The sequence below is a fragment of the Marmota monax genome, unplaced genomic scaffold, assembly GCF_021218885.2.
Source record: "Marmota monax isolate L192 unplaced genomic scaffold, Marmota_monax_Labrador192_F-V1.1 WCK01_AAM20220418_F8-fsc00217, whole genome shotgun sequence".
Lineage (NCBI taxonomy): Eukaryota > Metazoa > Chordata > Mammalia > Rodentia > Sciuridae > Marmota > Marmota monax.
This window is the reverse complement of record NW_026692031.1, coordinates 654220-678185: the sequence shown is the minus strand read 5'-3', so window position 1 is coordinate 678185 and position 23966 is coordinate 654220. Positions and strand designations below refer to the sequence as shown.

Genomic DNA, 23966 nt, shown 5'->3' with positions numbered 1-23966 from the left:
CCTCTCTGCCAAGTCCCCTTTAGCATGTAAGGTCACATGTTCACAAGCTCCTGGATTCAGACACAGACAGCTCTAGAGCCTTGGATTCTGCCTCCTGTACACTGTATTCCTGGGGACTATCTGAATAGGTGATCCATTATTATTTATTTTTTACAGACAATATTTAGTTCTTCCTTACTTTTAGCCAGTGGATAAACTAGAAATGGTAACAAGCTAAGTAGAGCACTCTTATGACTTCTGTGAGTCCATCTAGCAAACTCCATGCTGGACACCAATCATGATACTGCAACAGTGTCCACTTTATGCTTTGAATATACGCCTTGCTGCTCTGCCACTGCAATTTATTTTTTAAATGGACATGTTTCTTTCTCTTCTCTCTCCCTGCTCCTTCCTAATCTCTCTCCCCCATCCCTAATATCAAGGGAAACAGAATTACCTTTCATCCCATCCTGGGCAGAGTTATCTGTCCCCAGTAGACACCCTCCAAAGGAACAAAGTCATCTAGACTTTGGGGATGGCACCAGAAGATCTCAGAAATGACTATCTCCCAAATTAACAAGTGAATTACGACTCTAGACATCTAGACACAACCTGTGGAATGTAGCCTTTGAGTCACCTCTTTAAAAGCCCCCTGTTCCTGCTTATGGGGAGAACTGCAGCCTTTGGGACAGGAGAACCTTGTGTTTCTCCTCTGATAACAAAGCAATAAACCTTCTTTCTCCTTTTTTTCAAAACCGTGTCCACGTTATTGGATTGGCATCAGGGACAAGGACTGAGCTTTCACCAACAATATTATTTTTTCTAATACTATTTCTAATACCAAATTGGGGGGGGGGGGTCATCTATCCCAATTCTCCAATACCAATTGGGTATACAACAATCCAATTAAATTCTAATACTAACTCCCAAAGTTAGTACAAACCCCAGAAGCTAAGGGCTCAGTTGTACAAAACTGTCCTCACTTCAGATAACAACCACAAATCCCAAGGGCAATTGATACTTCTGACTAACCAGCTATAAATTGGGGGTTTCCATAAGCCCCTCCTCAGATTCATCAATTCACTATAACTCTTAGAATTCAGGAAAACCCTTTACTTGCTTTTATAGCTGTATTATAAAGAAACAGATTCACAGGGCAAGGGATGCGGCACTCCCCCGTCTTCTCCAGGTCATGCCACCCTCCCAGCACATCCATGTGTTTCCCGACTTGAAGCTCTCTGAATCCCACTGTTTTTAACATAGGTTTCTTACACAGGCCTGACTAATTAGATCACTGGTCACTGGTGACTGAAATCAAATCTCTGGCCCCTCACTATAACCCAGTGGTTGAGAGCAAGGATGCTAAAATTTATAATCCTCTGATCCCACAATTGTTTTCCTAACTAGAAATCTCCATCCTGAAGCCAGCTGGCGGCCATACCTTATATCATCTCTATCAAAGAGAAGGCCTTCTCACCATTCAGGAAATTTTCAGGGTTTTTAGGACTCTTTGCTAGGACAAAGTTTGAGAGGTAGAGGCTTTGGGAGGTCCCTGATACATTTTTTAATCATACTATCATATCTCAATCTCTATCTCACGGTATATGCAAAAATCAACTTATAATACATCACATCCTCAATGTAAAATATAAAACCTACGGAAGTACTAGAAGAGAACACAGAGAAAATTTTTGTGAGTTTGAGATAGACTAACATTCCTTAATTCATAAGAAAGTTATAAATCATAAAGAAAAAGAATTGATAAGAAAGTCTCCAACTGAAAAATATTTGTTCTTAAACTATAAAGAAAAGGGCAAGCCATTCAGCGGGAAGAAAAATCTGCACACATTCTATAAAAGACCTGTGCCAAGAATAATATAAATAACCCTTACAATTCTAGAAGATGCAATAAAGACCTGAACACACAAATCACAAAAAATATATGCAGATGACAAACAGGTACAAGAAAAGATGCTCAAAATCACATGTCATTAGAGAAATGCAAATTGGATCCACAGTGACATATGACTACACATCTATTAGGAGGCTCACAATTAAAAGACTGATAATATAAAGTGTGGGTATACATGTGGAACTCCTAGACCTCTAATACATTGCTGATGAAAATGCAAAACGATACAGAAAAGAGCTAGAGGTTTCTTGGGTTTTGTCTGTTTGGGTTTTTGGTGTTAGGGATCAAACCCAGGGCCTTGTTCACAGTTGTCATTTTCCTACAAAATTAAACACACAGTTAAGATAAAACTGAGTCAGTCCACTCCTATTTACCCAAGAGAAATAAAAGCACACAATCACAAAAAGATTTGTACACGAATGGTCACGGAAGCTGGAACAGTTTAAATACTGAAAGTTCCCCCAAGGTCCATGTGTTAAAGGAATGGTCCCCAGGGTAACAGTATTGGTAGATGGCAGGACAAAGTTTGAGAGGTAGAGGCTTTGGGAGGTCCCTAATCCAATTGAGGCCTGCTCTAGAAAGGAACCTTGGACCTTTCTCTCCTTTTCCTTGGCTCTCTGGCTCCTGATGTGCGTGGTTTTGCTCCTCCACACACTCTCTCTATGATATGCTGCCCAAATCAATGGGGCTAATAGATCATGGACTGGAACCTGCAAAACTATGGGTCAAAATAACCTTTTTTCCTCTTTTTAAGTTAACTCAAGTATTTTGTTATAGTAAATAAAAGCTAACACAGAAGCAGTGAAGACAAAAACCAAAAAATGGAAAAACCCAACAACTATCAACTCGTGAGCAGAAAAAAAAAAAAAAAAAAGCAGTTCATACAATGGACTACTCAGCATATAAAATAAATATTCAGCAAGGAAATAAAAAGTACACTCAGCAAATAAATGAAACTGCTGAAACATAAAACATGGGTGAAGTTCAAAGCATTATTACACTAAGTGAAAGAGGCCAAACACAAAAGACCACCTAGAATATGAGTTCATTTATAAGAAATTCTAGAAAAGACGAAAGTACAGCAGTAGCACAAAGACCTAGATTTTAATAAGAATTCAGAGTAAGGGAAAGGGACTGAAAGCTTTTAAAGTTAGGAACATGATCTTTATAATGAGTGCAATCTTGGTTCAAACATTGGTCAAGACTCATTAATACCCTTAAAAATTGGTAAATTTCATTGCAAGTAAGTTATATCTCAATAATTTTTAATCATATACAACAATAAAAACTCTATGCTGACATACTGAACTAATAGATATTCATGGTGTATGTCCCTTTTACATTACTTATCAAACTCTCAAAGTGACTACTAGGCAAATATATAACAATTAAGAATCTGAAACAATATTTAACAGATCACAGGCTCCTACATAACCATTCCTGTCATGACATCTGTATTCATTTAAACAATACACAAGTATTCAATAATGCATGTTGACAATTTTAGTGAGAAGTCTTTAGTCATAACACAATTTACTAGAATTCAAAAGCAGAAGCAAAACGACCTTTACTTTATTTGAGAGGAAAAAAAAAAAAAGCCCACACTGATATAATTCAGTGAAACACTCAATTTAGAGTTCTAAATACAGTAATCAATTACCAAGAATTATTTATCAGCTATTTGAGGAATTTCAAACAAAAAAACTCTCAATCTCGGTAATTTCTCATAAAATTTCATTTTAAATGTTATGGTAAAAACAATGCACATGCACTCTGCTAGGAAGTATTAGAAGAGTTGAACAAAAATAAACAGATGACTGTGATTACAGTTTCCATCTAAGGCAATAGCATAAGCAAAAGAATTCTCCCCTAATTTCATTATAGGTAAAATACATTAAAATTTTGAGCATCTAAACATTTCAAAGTGACAATTATTTTAGCTTTTATGTACATAAAAAATAAAGTAAATTTTTTAAAGTGAAGAAATAAATAATTTCTACAACATACAGGGGCAGCAGCACACATTCAAGTCAATCTCTCATCATTATGTGGCCAATGCTTCACAAGAAGGTTGACTATCAAAATGCTATTTCTCAATATCTGAGAGAAGAAAAGGCAGGCCATGAACCCAGAAGCAGTGTTCTAATCTACAAGTAGGTATACAAAAATGATTCCCAAGCCACAGGGCCACTAAGATGGGTAAGTGCGTAAAATTTTAATTGCAAAAATTTCTTTAAAAAGAAGTCTTCATACTTCTTTTATTTTAGATTGAAAACACATAAAGGAAACTCTGACAGGCAGGGCCAATGGGGATGATTCTTCAGCAGACTGCTTGCCCTGCCTTTGGAATCAAGAGAAGTAACTAAGCTAAGGGTCTTTAATCAGGTCCTTCACCTCACAGAGACTCTACAAACTGAAATTCTACAAGCTTGAAAGGATCAGAATTGTTCTTTGACATCTCTTTTCAGTCTAAAATTCTGCCTCTCAAATTTTTAATAATAATTCTGGAACTCAGCTGATGTTACAATTTAAATTACCAAAACAGAAAAACAGATGAACATACTTTATAATTTTTTGAAGTTATTACTTCATATGTACTTGCCTAATATAATTTATCATTTCAGAAATGTTTCAAGAAAATAAAATACCACCCTAAATCATGATTTTATTTATAGACATTTCACACAATTAGAGTAACAATGGGCATAACATTCTGTACACAACTGTCTACTCTTAGGTGTTTTCCACACCATCATACATAGCCTTTATATGTATTGCTTTAAAGAGTTGCTTAACATTCCAATCAGGGCATGTATATATTCATCCGTAGACATATATATTAACACAAAATACTAAAGGATAAAAATTATTGAATTATTATTCTTAGGGAAATAATGGAGATTTCTCAGTATAATTTTCTAATAAGCTACCCTGCAGCCCCAAAAGAACCTCACAGCCACCAGTCATGGTATGAGAGCCTTTTACCTCAAAACCATGTTAACCCTGTCCTAAAAGTTACACATATAAGAATCCTAATTCTCTTGGTCTAAATTCCTCACACTGCTCAAGAAAAAGAATTGAAAATAAATGTAAAACATTTATAAGAAACATACAGCTATCACTTATTGGATACAGTTGGCTCTCTGTATCCATGGATATCATCCTCAGATTCAACCAATCACAGAAAATACTTGGGGGGGAAAAATTCATAAGTACTGAACATGTACAGACTTGTATCCTTGTTATTATTCCTTAAGCAATGTAGTATTACAACTATTTACATAGCATTTACATTGTATTCAGCATTGTGAAGAGCGGTGACAAGTAGATGGGAGAGCAGTGTCTGAAATTGGGGTCCCTGATGTCTTCATGGCTGTGGCATGCTTGGTGCCTAGGAAAGTTAATGTGCAAAGGTGCAGGATGCCTAGTTGCTATGGTAATGCATTCCATGAGGAAGCTCTGTGCTAGAGTCTTATCAGTCTGGACCTTGATCTCAGGCACCCAGTTCCTGGGACAACCACAATGTTTCACCAGCTCTGCTGCTCCTGAATCTGCCTGTATAACAGTAACTTTAGACAATGGACTTTCTTGAGGGACACACAAACCTCCTAAGGTTGCACACTGCAAATGTAGAATGTAACTGAGGAATAAGCTGCATAATGTTGCTAACTTTCATGAATACAAAGAATAATGCTTGCAAAGAATGTCTTGCATCTGAATGAGCCATATATAATAAAGATTGCTAGCATGATTCTTTAGACCTGCTTCTCCTTCTGAGAGCAGTGCTCCACCCAATCCCAGCTGTTATCTTCAAAAATCTGTGTATTTGAGCCTTTATTTTTCTAATCTCCCATCGCCCCTTGCCGGAACTGCTAGTTTGGCCACACTGGTCATAGCAGGGTAACGTAGGTAATACAGACATGATTTAAAGTATATGGAAAGATGTGGGTAGGTCACGCAAACACCACACCATTTTACCTAGGGGACTTGAGCACCTGCTGATCTGTGTACTCATGGAAGTTGGGAGCACGAAGGGAACTGAGGGCGAAGGTTCAGCGAGTCCTGAAACCAACCCCCTAAGGGTAGGAAGGGACAAATATAGTGCACTGTGCTTCCTCTACACTGTCACATCAAAGTCTCCACCAACCCTACTAGGCAGATAGCACTAACTTTGACAAATGTGAAAACAGAAGCCTGAATGCCTAACACTCTCACCCAAGCATCTGAGGACAGTGATTCTATATTCTTCGATGACCCAAATGGAGTTACAGCAATCCTTTTTTAGGTATGCTACATTACATTATAAGAAAACAATAAAACCTTACCACAGCCAAGACTTTTGCAATGAATATTTCTTAATACTTTAAAATTCTATGTTTTACAGTGGAAGCCATAGATTAAAACCTAAAAAGACTGAGTAACTAAAGAACACAGGCCATAATTAGTCACCTCTAAAAACATCTGTCTACAAATATACCCTCATGTTCTAAGAACTGTTCCAAACATAGAATTCTAAGCACTCAATAAAAATTTGTTCAATGAATAAAACACTGCACAGACTTGAATGTCTGATTACTTCAAGGAAATTACCCTATTTATATTTTTGTTGAAATAGTTTTATGCTTCAATCAACTTCTGTCTCTATTTGATTATTAGTAAACAAATAAATAATAATAATGATGCTGCATGTTATCAGCTTTTTTATTTTGATCACACACATTTTTCACTTGTTGAAACAGATTCATTTAATATCTTGGCTTAGAAATACTAGGAAATAAGGAAAATGCAAAATAACTTGATGTTTAGCTTTGAGAAATGCAACACAAACCAAAAATGTATATGTGAATTAGTTGTCTTTTGCTATCGCAGATAGCACAGACACATCCAGCCCCCACCTGGATACTACCATAAACACCCATCTTCAAAGCAAATTATCTATACTTAGAACTCTGAGATGAGACAGCAACTGCCAGTCAATTCGCGTATCTTCTGAACAACTAACATACAGGGCATAATGTTTTGGTAGGACACCTAATTTTTCCTTCCCAACTGATGTTTCATAAATATGATTTATGTATGCATCACAAGCAAATTTTAATGACTCAAAATATTTTTTTGGTAAATACAGAATTTACCAAATCCACATGTTGCAAAAGATTCTAATGCTGACAGAGTAAACATGTTATTTTTCTCATGAAAAACAGACTGAGTTGTTGCCAGTAATGAAGTTTAAACCAAAACCACAGAACATTTGAATGAAAAATGGGCCACTACTGAGGAAACACTAAACCTTAAATATAATTTCACAATAAAATTCATTTACATACCAGCACAGAATATCCCTGGGACTTCACTCCTGATTATTATAGTCCGAACTTTCTTATCAGATTTTAAGGCATCCACAGCTTTTGATAACTAAACCAAAATAGGAAGAACAAGAAGGAAAAAGAAAAAAAGATCATTTTCAGATTGATATTAATACTATATCTTAAAATTAGAAGCAAACAGTTTAATTTTTACACTCACCATTTTTATAAGATTTTTACTAAGTGAATTTTTGCCATAAGCTCTGTTTATTCCAAGCACCACAATTCCTGGTTAAGGGAAGGGGGGGAAAGCATAACACTTGAGTTAGTAAGATATACAGAGAACACAGACTCTAGTACACCTAGCTACCTCGGGACTTAACAAACCTACCACCTCCTTAAGGTTCCTGCAAGACTTTATTCATCTTTATTTTCATATTTAGTTTCCTTTATAAGATAAATAGTTTTTTTTAATTTTCTGGATTTATTGAAGTATAACTGACAAATAAAGTGATATATTTAAAATATACAACCTGATGTTTTGAAATGTGTATACATGGTGAAATGCTTGCCCTTATTAAGCTAATTAGCATAGTCATCAACTTATGCCTTTTTTAAATTTATTTTTACATTACAATTCTTAATACACCATCATGCCATAATTTATCATCTCTCTGATTATATATGTTGATACCAAATTCACATCTTCATACATGTATTTTGTATAACTATCATAGTTTTAAAAAACTGTTCATCTTGTATCTCATCATTATATAAGATAAACAGTTTTTTAAAAAACTATGACAGTTAAAGAACTTATAAAATCAAACTAGAGCTTAATGTTCATTACTTTTAGGGAAGAACTTCATGACCCTTCAATTTATCTCTGTAAGTATCATCAAGATAAAATGTAACATTTTACTAAATTTTAAATCACTAAATCAGACACACTAGAGAAGGTTACTTATTAGTGAACAATTGGATTATAAGACAGTACTTAAAATGGGGCTTCATCACTTCAAGCATACAGTACACAGAAATAACAGCTAACAAAACCTTGTCACATATAAAAATTACCTGATCTATTTTTCTGCTGATATACCAGTTAACAGCTCACTAATGCTTTTTGTTATAATACATAATTCTCTTTATTTCAACCCCAGGCTTTTCTCCTGACTTCTGTCCCACACACTAAACCTGAGGGTATTCCTATTTTAAAAACCTATGAGCAATTCAAATTCAATCTATATAAAACAAAGATCATCATCTTATAAAAATGGAGATCTCCCTCCTAACTCTCCTAATTCTATCAAAGACTATCACCTAAATACAGTCCCCCACTCCAACTGCAGATCAATTTTCTAAAAGCAATTCTTATGCATAGAATTCCTCTCTCCTTAAAATTTTTTAATAATTTATTTCAATCTACATGAATTCAAAGACCATAAATGGATATTCAAAATCCTATGCAACCTGTACTCGGCCTTCTTGTCTCCTGGGTAAGCACAAACTTGCACTATATATCAGCCCTTCTACTGGGCTGAATACGGTCCTCAGTTTTAACTGAGTAAAACAAAAGACAATGAAATGTACACATGTCTGTTCAAGAAACTGCAAAGCCGTTGTTTTAAGAATTCCAAATGATTTCAGTTGATGGAGAAAAACATGAGAACTGGTATCTACGACAGGCTGTGTGTTAAACACTGCGTGACCCTGAGTAGGTCTCAACAGGAATGACAACTGCTCCACTAACTGAGCACATTAGTATGCACCAGTACTGCTCCAGTGCCTTATCCCTGCTAATTCACATAATCCTCACAACCCAAGAGGCAGGCACTACTTTTATTCTCAGTTGACAGATAAGGAAAGACTTGAAGAGGTTAAGAACCTTTAGCCAGTAAGGAGCAATCAAACTCCACACTTCAATGAGTATGGCTCACCATTAAGCTTCAGTTTAGTAGCTAACTGTGAACATGAGATGTGTTCGCTAAACTATATTGAGTATGCATTTTGGTGCTCAGCCCTCAAAGAACTAGAGTCTAGGAGGGAAAGATAAACATTAATAATCAGCAGACTATATAATTCAAAATGTTGTATACACTACAAGTTGTATACAAGTGTTACTACAGATATGCTATATAGTAACTTAGAGCCAGAACTGATATGGTCTGGGGACAAAGGGAGATGGCTAACAAAAGCTTACCCACTATTTGAGGTGAGCTGAGAAGAATGACATGCTCACCATCTCTAGCAGTCAGAGAAATGCAAATCAAAACCACCCTAAGATACCATCTCACCCCAGTAAGATTGGCAGCCATTATGAAGTCAAACAACAACAAGTGCTGGCGAGGATGTGGGGAAAAGGGTACACTTGTACGTTGCTGGTGGGACTGCAAATTGGTGCAGCCAATCTGGAAAGCAGTATGGAGATTTCTTGGAAAGCTGGGAATGGAGCCACCATTTGACCCAGTTATTCCCCTTCTTGGTCTATTCCCTAAAGACCTAAAAAGAGCATGCTACAGGGACACTGCTACATCGATGTTCATAGCAGCTCAATTCACAATTGCAAGACTGTGGAACCAACCCAGATGCCCTTCAATAGACGAATGGATAAAAAAATGTGGCATTTATACACAATGGAGTATTACTCTGCATTAAAAAATGACAAAATCATAGAATTTACAGGGAAATGGATGGCATTAGAGCAGATTATGCTAAGTGAAGCTAGCCAATCCCTAAAAAACAAATGCCAAATGTCTTCTTTGATATAAGGAGAGTAACTAAGAACAGAGTAGGGACGAAGAGCATGAGAAGAAGATTAACATTAAACAGAGATGAGAGGTGGGAGGGAAAGGGAGAGAAAAGGGAAATTGCATGGAAATGGAAGGAGACCCTCAGGGTTATACAAAAGAACATACAAGAGGAAATGAGGGGAAAGGGAAAAATAATACAAGGGGGAGAAATGAAGGTCAGTAGAGGGGGTAGAGAGAGAAGAGGGGAGGGGAGGGGGGATAGTAGAGGACAGGAAAGGCAGCAGAACACGACAGTCACTAGTATGGCAATATGTAAATCAATGGATGTGTAACTGATGTGATACTGCAATCTGTATATGGGCTAAAAATGGGAGTTCATAACCCACTTGAAGCAAAGTGTGAAAGATGATATATCAAGAACTATGTAATGTTTTGAACAACCAACAATTAAAAAAAAAAAAAAAAAGAATGCATTAAGGTGGGAAGGCCAGAAGACGGCTGAATTCCAGGCAGAGGAAACACAGGAGAAGGCATAAATCAGTCCTGGTCCCATTTTTCCCACAGGAAAAAGCACAAATCAGTAACAGTCCACAGAGAGGAGAATGGAGAGGACAGCACAAAACTCAATGTCTTCAATGAGGGACTCAATGTCCCTTCAAGTCCTGCTAAAAATCTGGCCTTTATCCTAAGAACAAGGAGTAACCTCTAGAGCAGATATACACACACACAAAACGAGAAAGGGGATCAGCCAGAAGTGCACAGGATAGAAGCTCAAGGCACACTCTGTAGTCCAGTCAGGAGATGTCAGGTTTGGCTGAGGCTGACAGTTGTAGAAATAAAGGGAACTGAAAGGATTCATGAGCTATTCAAGGTACAATTTAAATGAGTCACTGATGACTAGACTAAGGATTAACTGAACTGAAGAGAAGTGCTAGGATTTCTGGCTCCAGCAATTGGACAGAATGAAATGACATTTAATGAAACAAATCTATTAAAAATGACCAATGTGAGATCTGGAGGGGGATAAAGCTCCCGAGTTCAGTTTTGAATTAAAGGGAAGCTGAAATGTCTTTGAGGTATGAGATACAAATAATTCTAAATGCCATGGAGAGACATGGTGTGAGGACCAAATGATATGACACACGTAAAACTTACAGCACAAGTACCTAATTACTATCTCTCCTTCTAGCACAAACATTTTTGGTGCATTAAGTACTAATGTTTTATCATAAACTTTGCTAGATACTGCTGATATCATTATTAAAAATTCCATCAAAATGATTCTACCATAGTTAATTCCAGCAGTTTTTGAACTTACATTATGAAATTGACGTTTTTACCATAATTTAGGTTCCCTTTGTTCCATACTATATTTAGAGATTTTTTTTTTAAAGTATGTTTTAAGGAGCTTGCATTATCTATATACTTCATAGCAGGACAATAAAGGGAGCCTCCTAAAAATACGTTAACTGAGAATCCCCGGACTACCACTCAATACTGAATATCATAAATCTCTGACAATATATGGGAAAATAATGTCCTTTTATAATAAGTTTCACCAATTTTCTGAACTAAAGTTAACTAAGTTAAATGTTCATCAGCTCTTTTATGAATTACCTATTTTTATTATTTGCCTATTAAGTCATCTTCTTCCAGGACATGGTGTAGTGTTCCACATTTTTAGGTCCTTCATTCTTTTGGGGGGACCTGTAGTCTTTCAGGCATAGTTCTAGCACATGTTTTGGAAGGCTATTTGTTCTTGTGAAGGCTTTTATTTCTATTTCAGTTATAATTTCTAATCACATATTATAAGTATATGAAAAGTTTTGTGGTATCTTCTTTAGTATTTTCCTAGCAAATTTATGAACAGTTAACAGATTTAATGAGTTATTATCTTCAATCTTCCAAGGACATGATCAATCATCATCTAGAAATGTTGGCAGTAACATTTTTCTCTCCAGTAATGACTTAAATATCTCATTTCCTTCTCTTACCATTTTACTTTAACTAGAACTACAAAACGAATACAGACGATTTGCAAAGATTACAAGTTTCCTTATGTTATCAACATCTTTAATGAGAATGCTTCTGCCATTTCATCAATTGTTATGCTTGCTACAGATTTCTTCTACTGGCTTTTAACAAGTTGTAAAAATTTATTTCTAAGTTCACACTTGCTTTAAAAAAGGCCATTCAGGGTGTGACTGACTCTACTTTGTGTACAACCAGAGATATGAAAAATCGTGCTCTATATGTGTAATATAAATTGTAATGCATTCTGCTGTCATATATAACAAATTTTTTTTTAAAAAAAAAAAAGGTTATTCAGGCCACAATACAAAGAATGGATCAGAAAACAGCAAGATAAATGGATGAAGTTGGAGAAGATAATGCTAAGTGAAGTTAGCCAATCCCCAAAAAACAAATGCCGAATGTTTTCTCTGATATAAGGAGGCTGATTCATAGTGGGGTAGGGAGGGGGAACATGGGAGGAACAGAGGAACTCTAGATAGGGAAGAGGGGTGGGAGGGGAAGGAGGGGCAGGGGGATAGAAATCATGGTGGAATGTGATGGACATCATTATCCAAAGTACATGTATGAAGACACGAATTGGCGTGAATATACTTTATATACAACCAGAGATATGAAAAATTGTGCTCTATATGTGTAATATAAATTGTAAGGCATTCTGCTGTCATATATAAGAAAAATTAATTTTAAAAAAAATAAACACATATCATACCTTCCCACCCACCCCCCCATTAAAAAAAAAGAAAACAAAAAACAAAATGCTTGGGGCCAGAAAACATTTCAAATTTTTTTAGGATTTTAAAATATTTGCATATACATAATGAGATGTCTTCAGGACAGGACCAAAGTCTAATGTATGTTTCACATACACCTTCTATAAGTATTCTGAAGGCAATTTTACACACTATTTTTAGTTTGCCTGCATTTTGACTGCCATCTGTCACATGAGGTAGGGCATGGAATTTTCCATTCATAGCAACATGCCCAAAACTCTAAAGGTTACAAATTCTGAAGCATTTCAGATTTCAGATTTTCAGAGTACAGATGCTCAGTCTGTACTAGCAAACCAATCCAGATCCAAGAACTGTAGACCAAAAGCATAATAAGAGCTTTAGACATCATGATCAGGTGAGATTTATTCCAAGAATGCAAGAGAAGTTCAACATACTAAAATCAAAGTAATACACTACATCCATAGAATAAAGAAAAAATTCTTAAAATCATATGATCATCTTAACTAATGTAGAAAAAGCATATGACAAAGCCTAACTCTCTTGGATGATTATAAAATAATTAAAGCAACAACTAGTAAGAGATAGAAACTTTAACTCAACCTGATAAAGGGCATTTATGAGAAACCACAGCTGACATCACCAGATTCAGCAATGAAAGTGAAAGTCTTTCTCAAAGATAAGGAATGAGAAGAATGCCTATTTTCACCACAGCCATGTTAACATGGTACAAGAAGTTCTAGCCAAGTCAATTAGGTGAAAAGGAAAGAAAAGGAAACAGAAACTAAGTATCATACAAATTGGAAAGGAAGAAGTAATTCCCACTCATAAAGGACATAATCCTATAAGGAGAAAATCAGATCCACAAAAAAACTACAGCGCTAATAAAGGAATTCAGCAAAGTTCACATAATTACAGACTGACAATGAACATCCCAAAAATGAAATTAGAAAACACAATTTGCAACAAATCAAAAAGAATGAACTTGGAATTCCACTTTGCAGTCCAGCCTAAGATGGCAGAAATTGTCACTCAATTCTAACCAAAAAAAAAAAAAAAAAAGCTTGAAGAAACTGAAAAAACAATAATTTATCGTAGAACTATGAGAAAAGAGAGGCCTAGCTGGACTAACTGCTGCCCCCCAAAATTAATGAGACAGAGAATGTGGCTTGTCTGAGCAGAAGTTCAAAGGTGTAAACCTCAGTGCAGGGGCTGTGGCTCAGTGGCAGAGCACTTGCCTCACATGTGTGAAGCACCGGGTTCCATTCTCAGCACCGCATGTAAATAAATGAGTACAACAAAGGTCCAGCAACCACTAAAAAAAATAAAATAGATACACAAATAACATAAAATAAAAAGGCATGGATCTGCACAAGAGCTACTGCTGAGGTAAGGAAGCTGGAGCAGACTGCTGAAGTTCCACATGGACAAGTAGGAGAGAGAGACTCCAGAGAAATCCAGTCGCCAGCCAAGGAGAGATCGTGAGCTTCAGGAGCGCACAGCAGAGAGCACCAAACTGGAGAACAAAAAGAAAGAAAACGATGCCAGATCCAAGAAGTGCAGAGCAAAAGCAGTGACACACACAATGAGAAGTGCAGAAAGAAAGAGAGGGAAAGGAAAACTCACCAAGCTGGGTGCCGTGGCATATGCACCTGAGGCCAGCCTTGGCAAGACCCCGTCTCAAAATAAGAACAAAAAGGGCTGAAGGTGTGGTCCACGCTTTACTGGGTTCCACCCCCAGTGCAGAACATGAATACACACATGCATAAACAGACACATAATCACATATACATTCGAAACTATGATGATCAATAATATCAAATTGATGACAGACACTAACCACTGATTCAGGAAAGGCACAGAAGATCAGGAGGATGAATACCCAAAACACTCCATCCCGACACATCATTTTCAGATTCTAGAACATCAAAGACAAAGGAAAAAATCCAGAAAGAGGTCAGAGAATCACAATTTCAACTAAAAGGGGCAAAGAAAAAAATTATAGACAACTTATCCTCAGAAATGAGGTAAGCAAGAGGAGACTGGAGTGAAATACAGTCATGCCTATACCATGTGAGAACATTCTAGTCAATGACAGATCACATATACAACAGTGGTCCCACAGACTATAACTAATTTAAACTTTCCTGTCAGCTAGTGATGTCAAATCCATCCCAGTATTGCAGCACAATACATAACTCACATATTTCTGATGATTTTGACATAAACAAATCTACTGTGCCACCGGTCATATGAAAGTATAGCACATATAATTATGTATAGCAAATAAATTCTTGATAATAGTAATAAATGACTGCTACTGGTCTATGTATTTACTATGCTACTTCTTTAATCATTATTTTAGAGTGCACTCCTTCTACTAATAGAATTTTGCTGTAAAACAGCACACTATGTTACAATGGCAGTAACCAGATATAGCGCATGTTTAACACATCTCATGATTTCCATCATTTTTTCTCATGCTTAATTTAATCTCAAATTATTTTGTTCATCATGGCCCTAGGAGCCACAAGCAAAATACACGCACACCCAATACATCCTATATAAACAGCAAGCTATGTAGGCTATAACATCAACGTTTATGCACACTGTATGATGTTCACACAATGACAAAATTACCTAATGACATAGTTCTCAAAATGCGTGCCCCATTAAGCAACACATGACTATAGTTAAAGTGTTGAAAGACGGAAAAAAAAACCTCCAACTTCTTAAAACTGTAAAAATATCCTTTGAAAGCAAAGCAGAAATAAGCCTTTCTCAGATTAAAAGAAAAAAAAAAAGATGTTGAGGAAATATATTGCCAGTAGATCTGCCTGCAAAAATTATTAGAAGAAATTATTTATACAAGAAGTAAAATCAAGAACCAACAAATGGGGTGGATCAAACTGAAAAGCTTCTTCAGAGCAAAGAAACGATCAAGAACATGAGAGAGCCTACAGAATGGGAGAGAGTCTGACACCTCCACCTCAGACACAGCACTGACCTCCAGGATACACAAAAACTCAGGAACCTAACACCAAAAACAAACCAAGCAATAAATGGGCAAGGAAACTGAACAAGCACTTCACAGAAGAGAGAAAAATGGCCAAAAAATATGTGAAAAAAATGTTCAACATCTCTAATAATTAGAGAAATGCAAAGTAAAACTACACTGAGATTCCAAGTCACTCCAGTCAGAATGGCAATTATCAAGAATATAAGTAAAAATAAATGTCGGCAAGGATGTGGGGGAAAAGGTACATTCAAATGTTGCTAGTGGAACTACAAATTGGTGCAAACACTCTAGAAAGCAATATGGAGATTCCATAGAAAACTGAGAATGAAACCACCATTTGACCCAGTTATCCACTCCTCGGTCTATACAGAAAGGACTTAAAATCAGCATACTAGAGTGATGCAGCCACATCAATCAACAGCAGCTCGATTCATAATAGCTAAGCTACGGAACCAACCTAGGTGCCCTTCAACAGATGAATGGATAAAGAAAATGTAATATACACACAATGGGATATTACTCAGCCTTAAAGAAGAATGAAATTATGGCATTTGCCAGTAAATGGATGGAACTGGAGACTATCATGCTAAGTGAAATAAGCCAGTCCCAAAAAACCATAGGCCAAATGTTCTCTCTGATATGCAGATGCTAAAACACCATGGTGGAACGGATAGAAGTTCAATGAATTAGACAAAGGGAAATAAAGACAAAGGGGGGAAGGGCATAGGAAAGATAGTAGAATGAATCAGACATAACCTTCCTATGTTCATGAATACACGACCAGTGAAACTCCACACCATGTACAACCACAAGATTGGGATCCCAATTAGAATACCTTATTGTTAGAGTCTGTAAACAAGTCAGGATGGCGCCTGGCATTTTGCCAGAGAAATGTTAGAGTCTGTAAACAAGTCTGGATGGCGCCTGGCAAAATGCCAGAGGGAGTGGTTTGTGAAGTAACGCCAGCGAGCCATTAAGTATGGAGATTCCTTATTGGTTGACTGCTGTATCTAGTTTATGTTAATTAAGATAAGCTGTGCAAAATGTATAAATACCTCTGTTGTCCTACTATAAACGGCTCCCACTCCTGCTGTATCAATCTACACAAGTTGCTCGTCACCCCCCCCCCCCGTTATTTTGCTGCAGCCAGACTGCAGCAGATGGTGGCCCGTACGGGGAGCCCTGGGACACTGGGGGTAAGTTGATGAGAAAAAGCTGCCCATCCACAGATAGGACGGGAGCAAATCTGCTCGTCCCTAGACAGATAGGGCAAGAGGAAAAATGGCCATTTTGAGAAAATGGAGAAGATTGATACAGTATGTTTGTGTCTTGTTTTGTCTTGAAATGTTGTATTGTCTTTATGATGAAAATATGGAAGGGGTGAGAAGTAAATTACTAAGGGAAAAAGGCACCCCAGTGGAACCAAGAATAGTTAGGGCATGTGTTGATAAGAGCCCAGGAACTCTAGTCAGAAAGAAAAAGAAAGTTCAGAAGAAGAAGGATTATCAGGAAAAAAGTTGCAGCAAAAGGCTATTACTAAATACTTTTCGTTACCGGAGGGTGCGTGAATCGGTGCAGCGGCTGCCATGTGCAGGAGCAAATCATGGCGCAGCAAGGAATTTCCAAGCAGTGGCACCCGGCTCTTCCCCGCCCCCCGCCTGGGGAGCAGGACGCCACAGAGGCACAGTCTCGCAGGCTCTTGCTCCCTGTGCCCGGTGGCAGTTTGAGTCCGGGACTCTCCCCAGGGCCATCTGGGGCTGCCCAGACGCTGCCACATAATGAAAAAAGAACACATTTTCAAAGAACAGAATATTTAGGAATAAATTCAAGAAAGTTCAATACTGTATCCTGAAAACAACAAAACATCACTGAAAGAAATTAAAGACAACTTAAATAAATAAAAATATGTCCCATGTTCGTGGAAGATTTAATATTGGTAAAATGGCAATCAAACTGATCTTCATATATATCTCTACCAAAATTCCAACTACCATTTTTGCAGAAATGAATAAGTTAATAAGCAAGGGACCCAGAACAATCAAAAATAATTTAAAAAAAGAATTAAGTTCAAGGACTTATATTTACTGATTTCAAAAGCTCTTTCAAAACTATAAAAAACAAGTGAAGTACTGCAAAAGGACAGACATACACTTAAATCAGTGGAAACAAATTCAGAGTCCAGAAATAAACCCTTTTACTTACAAGTCAACTGGTCTTTGACAAGGATGCCAGAACAATTCAATGGCAAAAAATAAAAATAAAAAAAGTTTATCAACAATTGTAGTAGGAAAAGTAATTCTGACATGGAAAAAAAAAAAAAAAAAAAAACATGGAGTTGAGCCCCTTCCTCACATCATATACAGCAATTAACTCAAAATGGATCAAAGATACAAATGTATGCTAAAACTATAAAATTATTAGAAGTCTATGTGTGTGTGTGTATGAGTGTGTGCATGTGTGTACCTTCACAATCTTGAATTACCAGGTAAATTTCATAATTAAGAAACACCAAAAAATATTTGCAAACTACACATCTGATATGTTAACAGTAAGCAGTTCAATGGTTCCTCTAAAAAAAAAAAAAAAACAAAATTATCACATGACATATGTTCAAACAAATAATCATACACAAATGTTCAAAAACATTCATAATATCCAAATAGTGGAAACAAAATGTGATGTATCCATATGATGAAATATTACTCAGTCATAAAAAGGAATGAAGCTATGGCATGGAAAACCTTGAAAATACTAATCTGAAAAGCAGTCAGATTACCACCACCCCCCCAAAAAAAATCCCACATGTACCATTACATTTCTACAAAACATGCAGTATAGGTGAATCGATACCAGCAGAAAAAAGATTAGAGGTTTCCAAAGGTTAGAGGGGAGAAGGCAATAGAAGACAGGGATGTAGAAGTGTGTAAAAAAGTTTAAAGAAAGTATTCTGGAATTAGATTATGGCTGCAATTGTGCAACATGGTAGACAAACTAAAAACTACTGAATTATACACTTAAAAAGTTTAAAATGATAAATTTTGTATATGAATTTCATCTCAATTTACAAAAGAAAAAAAAAGAGGGTGAATATACTTAGGGAGACCAATCAAGACACTACTGCTGAGATTTATATAAAGTATGACAATTACACAGATTTCATCTGTAGTAGTCACAATAGGAAGTAGACTGATTCCAGAGACATAGTGAAGGTATTATCAACAAAAATGTTATCAGTAATATTATAAGCACTGTTTATATTCAACGTGTAGATAAGGCATAACAATTATGATAAGAGAACAAAATGTAACTGTCATAAATTTTGATGATATAAATGAGTGTTATCAATGCCAGAAATTGGAAGGCAGAAGACAAACTAGAGCAGCAAATCTTCTCTTATCTTACATCAAAAGGAGGCCAGATATTATCTATAAAAATTAATAATGTATGTTAACACAAATCAGAAAGACAGTAAATAAAATTACTGTTATTCACAGCAGAGACTCTAGATGTTTTAAAGTCTTCAATTTTGATAAAGAGACTGAAAGTGAAGTGGCACCTTTCTGTAATGCTGCCTTTTATATTTCATCATGGGAAAGTATATTTTTACTTCTAAAAATTTTGCCAACTTCAATAACCTCGATCATCATTACTAATAAATTATATAGAATAAGCCACTGAAAAGGACTGACCAAAAGAAGACGGTTTGATAACCACATATATAATCCAAGCCTCCTGAAAATGTTACACTAAGTTGTAACAACCTACACTAAAAAGACATAATGACCCTATGACATTTGTGCATAACAGAGTACCAAATTATGTCAATTGAGAACTGAAAGGGGGCTGGGGCTGGGGCTCAGCATAGCGCACTTGCCTGGCATGTGTGAGGCACTAGGTTCAACTCTCAGCCACCACATATAAATAAATTTTTAAAAATAAAGGTCTATCAACAATTTAAAAAATATTTAAAAAAAAAAGAACTGAAAGAATTGCAAAGAGAAATAGACAAATCCAGAATTACAGCTGCAGATATCAACTCTCTGCTAAGTAACAGAGCAGGCAGAAAATCAGGGTACAGCTGAACAGAATACCACCACTGATCAACTAAATGAAACTGAATAACAAAGCTAGTTGAATATAGAATAACCCACACAGCAGAATGAATACATGTTCTTCCCAAGCTCACAGAAACATTCACCAAGAAAGACCACATTATGTGCCAAAAACACAACTTAACAAATTTAAAAGAACAGAAATAATACGAAGTGTGCTCTCAGACCACCATGGAAAGAAACTAGAAATCAATAACAGAAATCTCAGCTCCAAAATACTTAGAGATTAAACAGGCACTTCTAAATAATGTATACATCTTGAAAAAAAGTGTCAAGACAAAATTTAAAATATGTAGAAGTAAACAAAAATTTACTTATCAAAACAAATGACATGCAGCAGAGCTTACAGGAACATTTATAGCATTAGACAAATAAAACTAAAATCAGTAATTTAAGCTTCCACCCTAAGAAACTAGAAGAGAAGCAGTCTGGCAAATGGCGCACACCTGTAATCCCAGCTACTCAGGACATGGAGGCAGAAAGATTGCAAGTTCAAGGCCAGCCTCAGCAACTGAGTGAGATACTCAGCATCTTAATGAGACCTCCATCTCAAAATAAAAAATAAAAAGGGCTGGGGATGGAGCTCGGTGGTAAAACACCCTGAGTTCAATCTCTAGTACCAAAAACAAAAATCAGATAGAAGTAAAATAAAGTGAAAATAAAATAAGCAGGAAAAAAATTCAATTAGCAGAAATCAATGAAAGTGAAAATAGGAAACCAATACAGAAAAGTGAACAAAACCAAAAGCTGGTTTGTTTGGTTTTTGTTTTGTTTTGTTTTGTTTTGTTTAAGATCACTAAGTTGATAAGCCTCTAGCCAGGCATATTATAAAGAAGAGAGAGAAAATACAAATTACTGACCTCCCCCCCATTAAATGCATAATAAAAGAAAGTTATAAACAATTTTATGACCACAAATTTGATAATTTAGATTTAATGGGCCAACTCCTTGGAAGATAAAATATAAATACAGACAAGGACAAACAGAACTGAAAGAGCCTATATCTATTAAAGAAACTGAATCGATAAGCAACAAGCTTCCAGAACAAAAGTATCAGAGCCAGAAAGTTTTGCAGGTAAATCCCACTATCAAAATATCAAGAAAATTATACCATAACTCTACAATCGTTTCCAAAAACAGATGCAAAAGGAAAACATCCAAGCTCATTCTGTCAAGTTAGCATTATCCACATACCAAAGACAAAGAAAGACATTACAAGAATGAAAACTAAAGACTACGCTCTCTCATAAACATAGACATAAAAACTCTCAAACAAAATATAAGCAAATCAAATACAACAATCTATAAAAAGAATTTTATAACACAATTAAATAGAATTTACTCCAGGTATGTAAGTCTGGGTCAGTATTTGAAAATCATTTAGTGGAAGTTATCACAACAATAGGCTAATTACAAAAACCATGATTATCCCAATACGACAGAAAAAAACATTTGACAAAATTCAACTCATAAAAACACTCAACAAACTACAAATCTGAGGAAGTTTCCCAACTGGTAAAGGGAATATACCAAGGAAAAAAAATTACTAACATCAATGCTCCCTCCCCTCTCCTCAGCAAGATCAGGGACAAGTATGTTTGCTCTCAGTATTTTTATTCCACACTGTCATGGAGGCTCCAAGCACATAAATCAGGCAAGAGAAAGAAACTTAAAACACTCACATTGAGAAGAAAGGAGTAAAATTACCTTATTTGCAAATAACATGATCTTATAACAGGTATTATTAAGAAATTCACTAAAAAACTATTAGAATAAATGAGTTCATCAAAATTGCACAATTATACAAAAATCAACTGTCTCTATACACTAGCAATGAGCAATCTAAAAATGAAATTAAGAAAACAATTTCATTTACAATAGCATCAAAAAGAAAAAAATACTAGGAATAGACTTAAAAGTAGACAAACCTACTGAGAGAGAAAATAGATAAACATTATTTTAGGACCAGGAGACAGAGGCTGAATGAAGAGTCACTGCCAAAGACAATAGGGTTTATTTTTATTTTGATTTAAAATGATTTCTAAAATTGGATTTTATTGATAGTTATAACATAACTGAATACACTAAAGCAACTATCCATTTTGAATATTAAATGGTATGCTATTTGAATCATTATTTCAATAAAAAGTAAAAAATATATACATATATCAATATATCTTTACTTTTTATTTTTACATAAAAAATATCAAAATATATTTTTTAAAACAGAAAAAACACGAAATTAATCAACCTGTTAAAAAGAAAAGGAAAGATGGGCATCATTACCCTATATACGTGGATGATTACACTACTAGTGTGACTCTGCATCATATTCAGCCACAGGAAGAAGAAGTGGTGCTCCATTTGTGTACAATGTGTCGAGATGCATTTTACTGTCATGTATAACTAATTAGAACAAATTTAAAAAGAAAAGGAAGTAGAAATAGGAAAACCAATTACAGACCTCTATAGCATAAGGAGACCAACTACAGATCTCCGTAGCAGTCCAAGAGGCTGGCTTAGATAACATAGATAAAGAAGAACATGAAATATTTCAGACACTTGGTAAGACATGACAATCTAAATATCATGACTGAAGAAGTAGGTATCATGAATGACTCTGCACTATACATTTGCTTATTTGCCCTATTTTTGCTAGAAGTTATTCCAACAGGTTTACCAAGATCTTTGAAATGGTCACAATTATAGAAGCTTGCCACACTGGGAGAAGATTCATAGGGGAAAAGGAAGGATCATTCCAGGAGGTGTTTGCAGAAACCACGACACAGAATACAGCAGGAGAAGCTAAAAGTTAAGGGAGATGGACTGTAAAGGCCCGATGGCTGAGAAGGACTTGCAGGCAATAGGGAGCAACTAATGGTTTTTAACTGAGCAGAGGATGATTCTTAGCTTTAAAAAAAGGCAACCCCAACAACAATATGAAGAATAAACTGGGAAGGGAAATTACTGAAAGCCAAAAGACCTATGAAAAAGAACCAGGAAGAATCTCTGCAAGCCACGACTACTGCTCTAAAACTGTGTAGGATGAACAAGAATGAAAGAAATAACCACTAAAGAAATTTGGAAAAGCCAGGCGCAGAGGCGCATGCCTGTAATCCCAGCAGTTCAGGAGGCTGAGTCAGAAGGACCACGATTTCAAAGGCAGCCTCAGCAAAACAAGACACTAAGCAGCTCAGGGAGACCCTGTCTCTAAATAAAATATAAAATAGGGCTGGGGATGTAGCTCAGTGGTCGAGTGCCCTGAGTTGAATCCACGGTACCAAAAAAAAAAAGAAAAAGAAATGAAAAAAAAAAAAAAAAACCAATCACTAAAGAAACTTGCTTAGATAGCTGGAACCCTGCAACAAATTACAAATATGGAACCCTGACAAGAGAGGAAGTTTCACATATTCTGCACCTACCCCACCTAAAGGTCTACAAGAATAGCTTAGGGCTTCTCTGACCCAGGAGAATTCTCAGTCATTAAAAGCCACTAACAGCACAAAATTTTGAACTTCTCTCTGTAAGAAAGGCTGCGGGGACACTCCTTTGGGTGTAATATCCTTGACTTCACAGTTTTCTTTGCACTACCTATTACTGGTTCAGTGGTAAATCAAAGCACAACATAAGTAACATAAGCTAAGACTACGTCATTCTTGCCAATCCTCAAAGGAGGCTGGGTCAGTTTTCTCAAGAAACCAAGATGTCCTAGTAGTTGACATTTACATTTGGATAAACTAAAAACATAACAATTGTATTTTATGCTAATATTTTCTCTTTTTTGTCCACTCTCAATCCTAACTTAAGGCATACCAGATGTTCTGTGCAAACTTATTTTCAATATGCATTTATCAAAACACACAGAATACACTGTACTTGCAATCATCTTTGTATCTAACAAGCTGTCAGTACATCAAGTATAACTGAAATCCCAACACAAAGACTTGCACTCATGGCTCTAAGGACCCCAGGGCCAGTGCAGTCTTCCAGCTGAAATTGTTACTCTTCTTCCTGCTACACCACACTATAACTACATATGCCTCAGGATATTTCCCAAATATACCTCACATGTTCACATCTCCAATTCTTTGATCATTCCTTTGTTTCTGTCTGGAATAATAAA

At 36.0% G+C, this 23966-nt stretch overlaps 1 protein-coding gene across 4 annotated transcripts in view; it reads right to left on the bottom strand.

Moving 5' to 3' along the window:
• The window catches only part of Auh (AU RNA binding methylglutaconyl-CoA hydratase), a 155749-nt gene that overhangs the window by 130452 nt on the left and 1331 nt on the right, over positions 1-23966 (bottom strand). For all 4 annotated transcript variants that reach the window (XR_006853791.2, XM_058582704.1, XM_058582701.1 and 1 more), the window contains exons 2-3: positions 7418-7485; positions 7219-7306 (exon numbers count right to left, since the gene is read on the bottom strand). Coding sequence is in view for 3 of the 4 variants with exons in the window: in XM_058582704.1 (XP_058438687.1) it covers positions 7219-7306; positions 7418-7485 (156 nt within the window). In the remaining variant the exon portion in view is untranslated. The remainder of the gene's footprint in view (positions 1-7218; positions 7307-7417; positions 7486-23966) is intronic.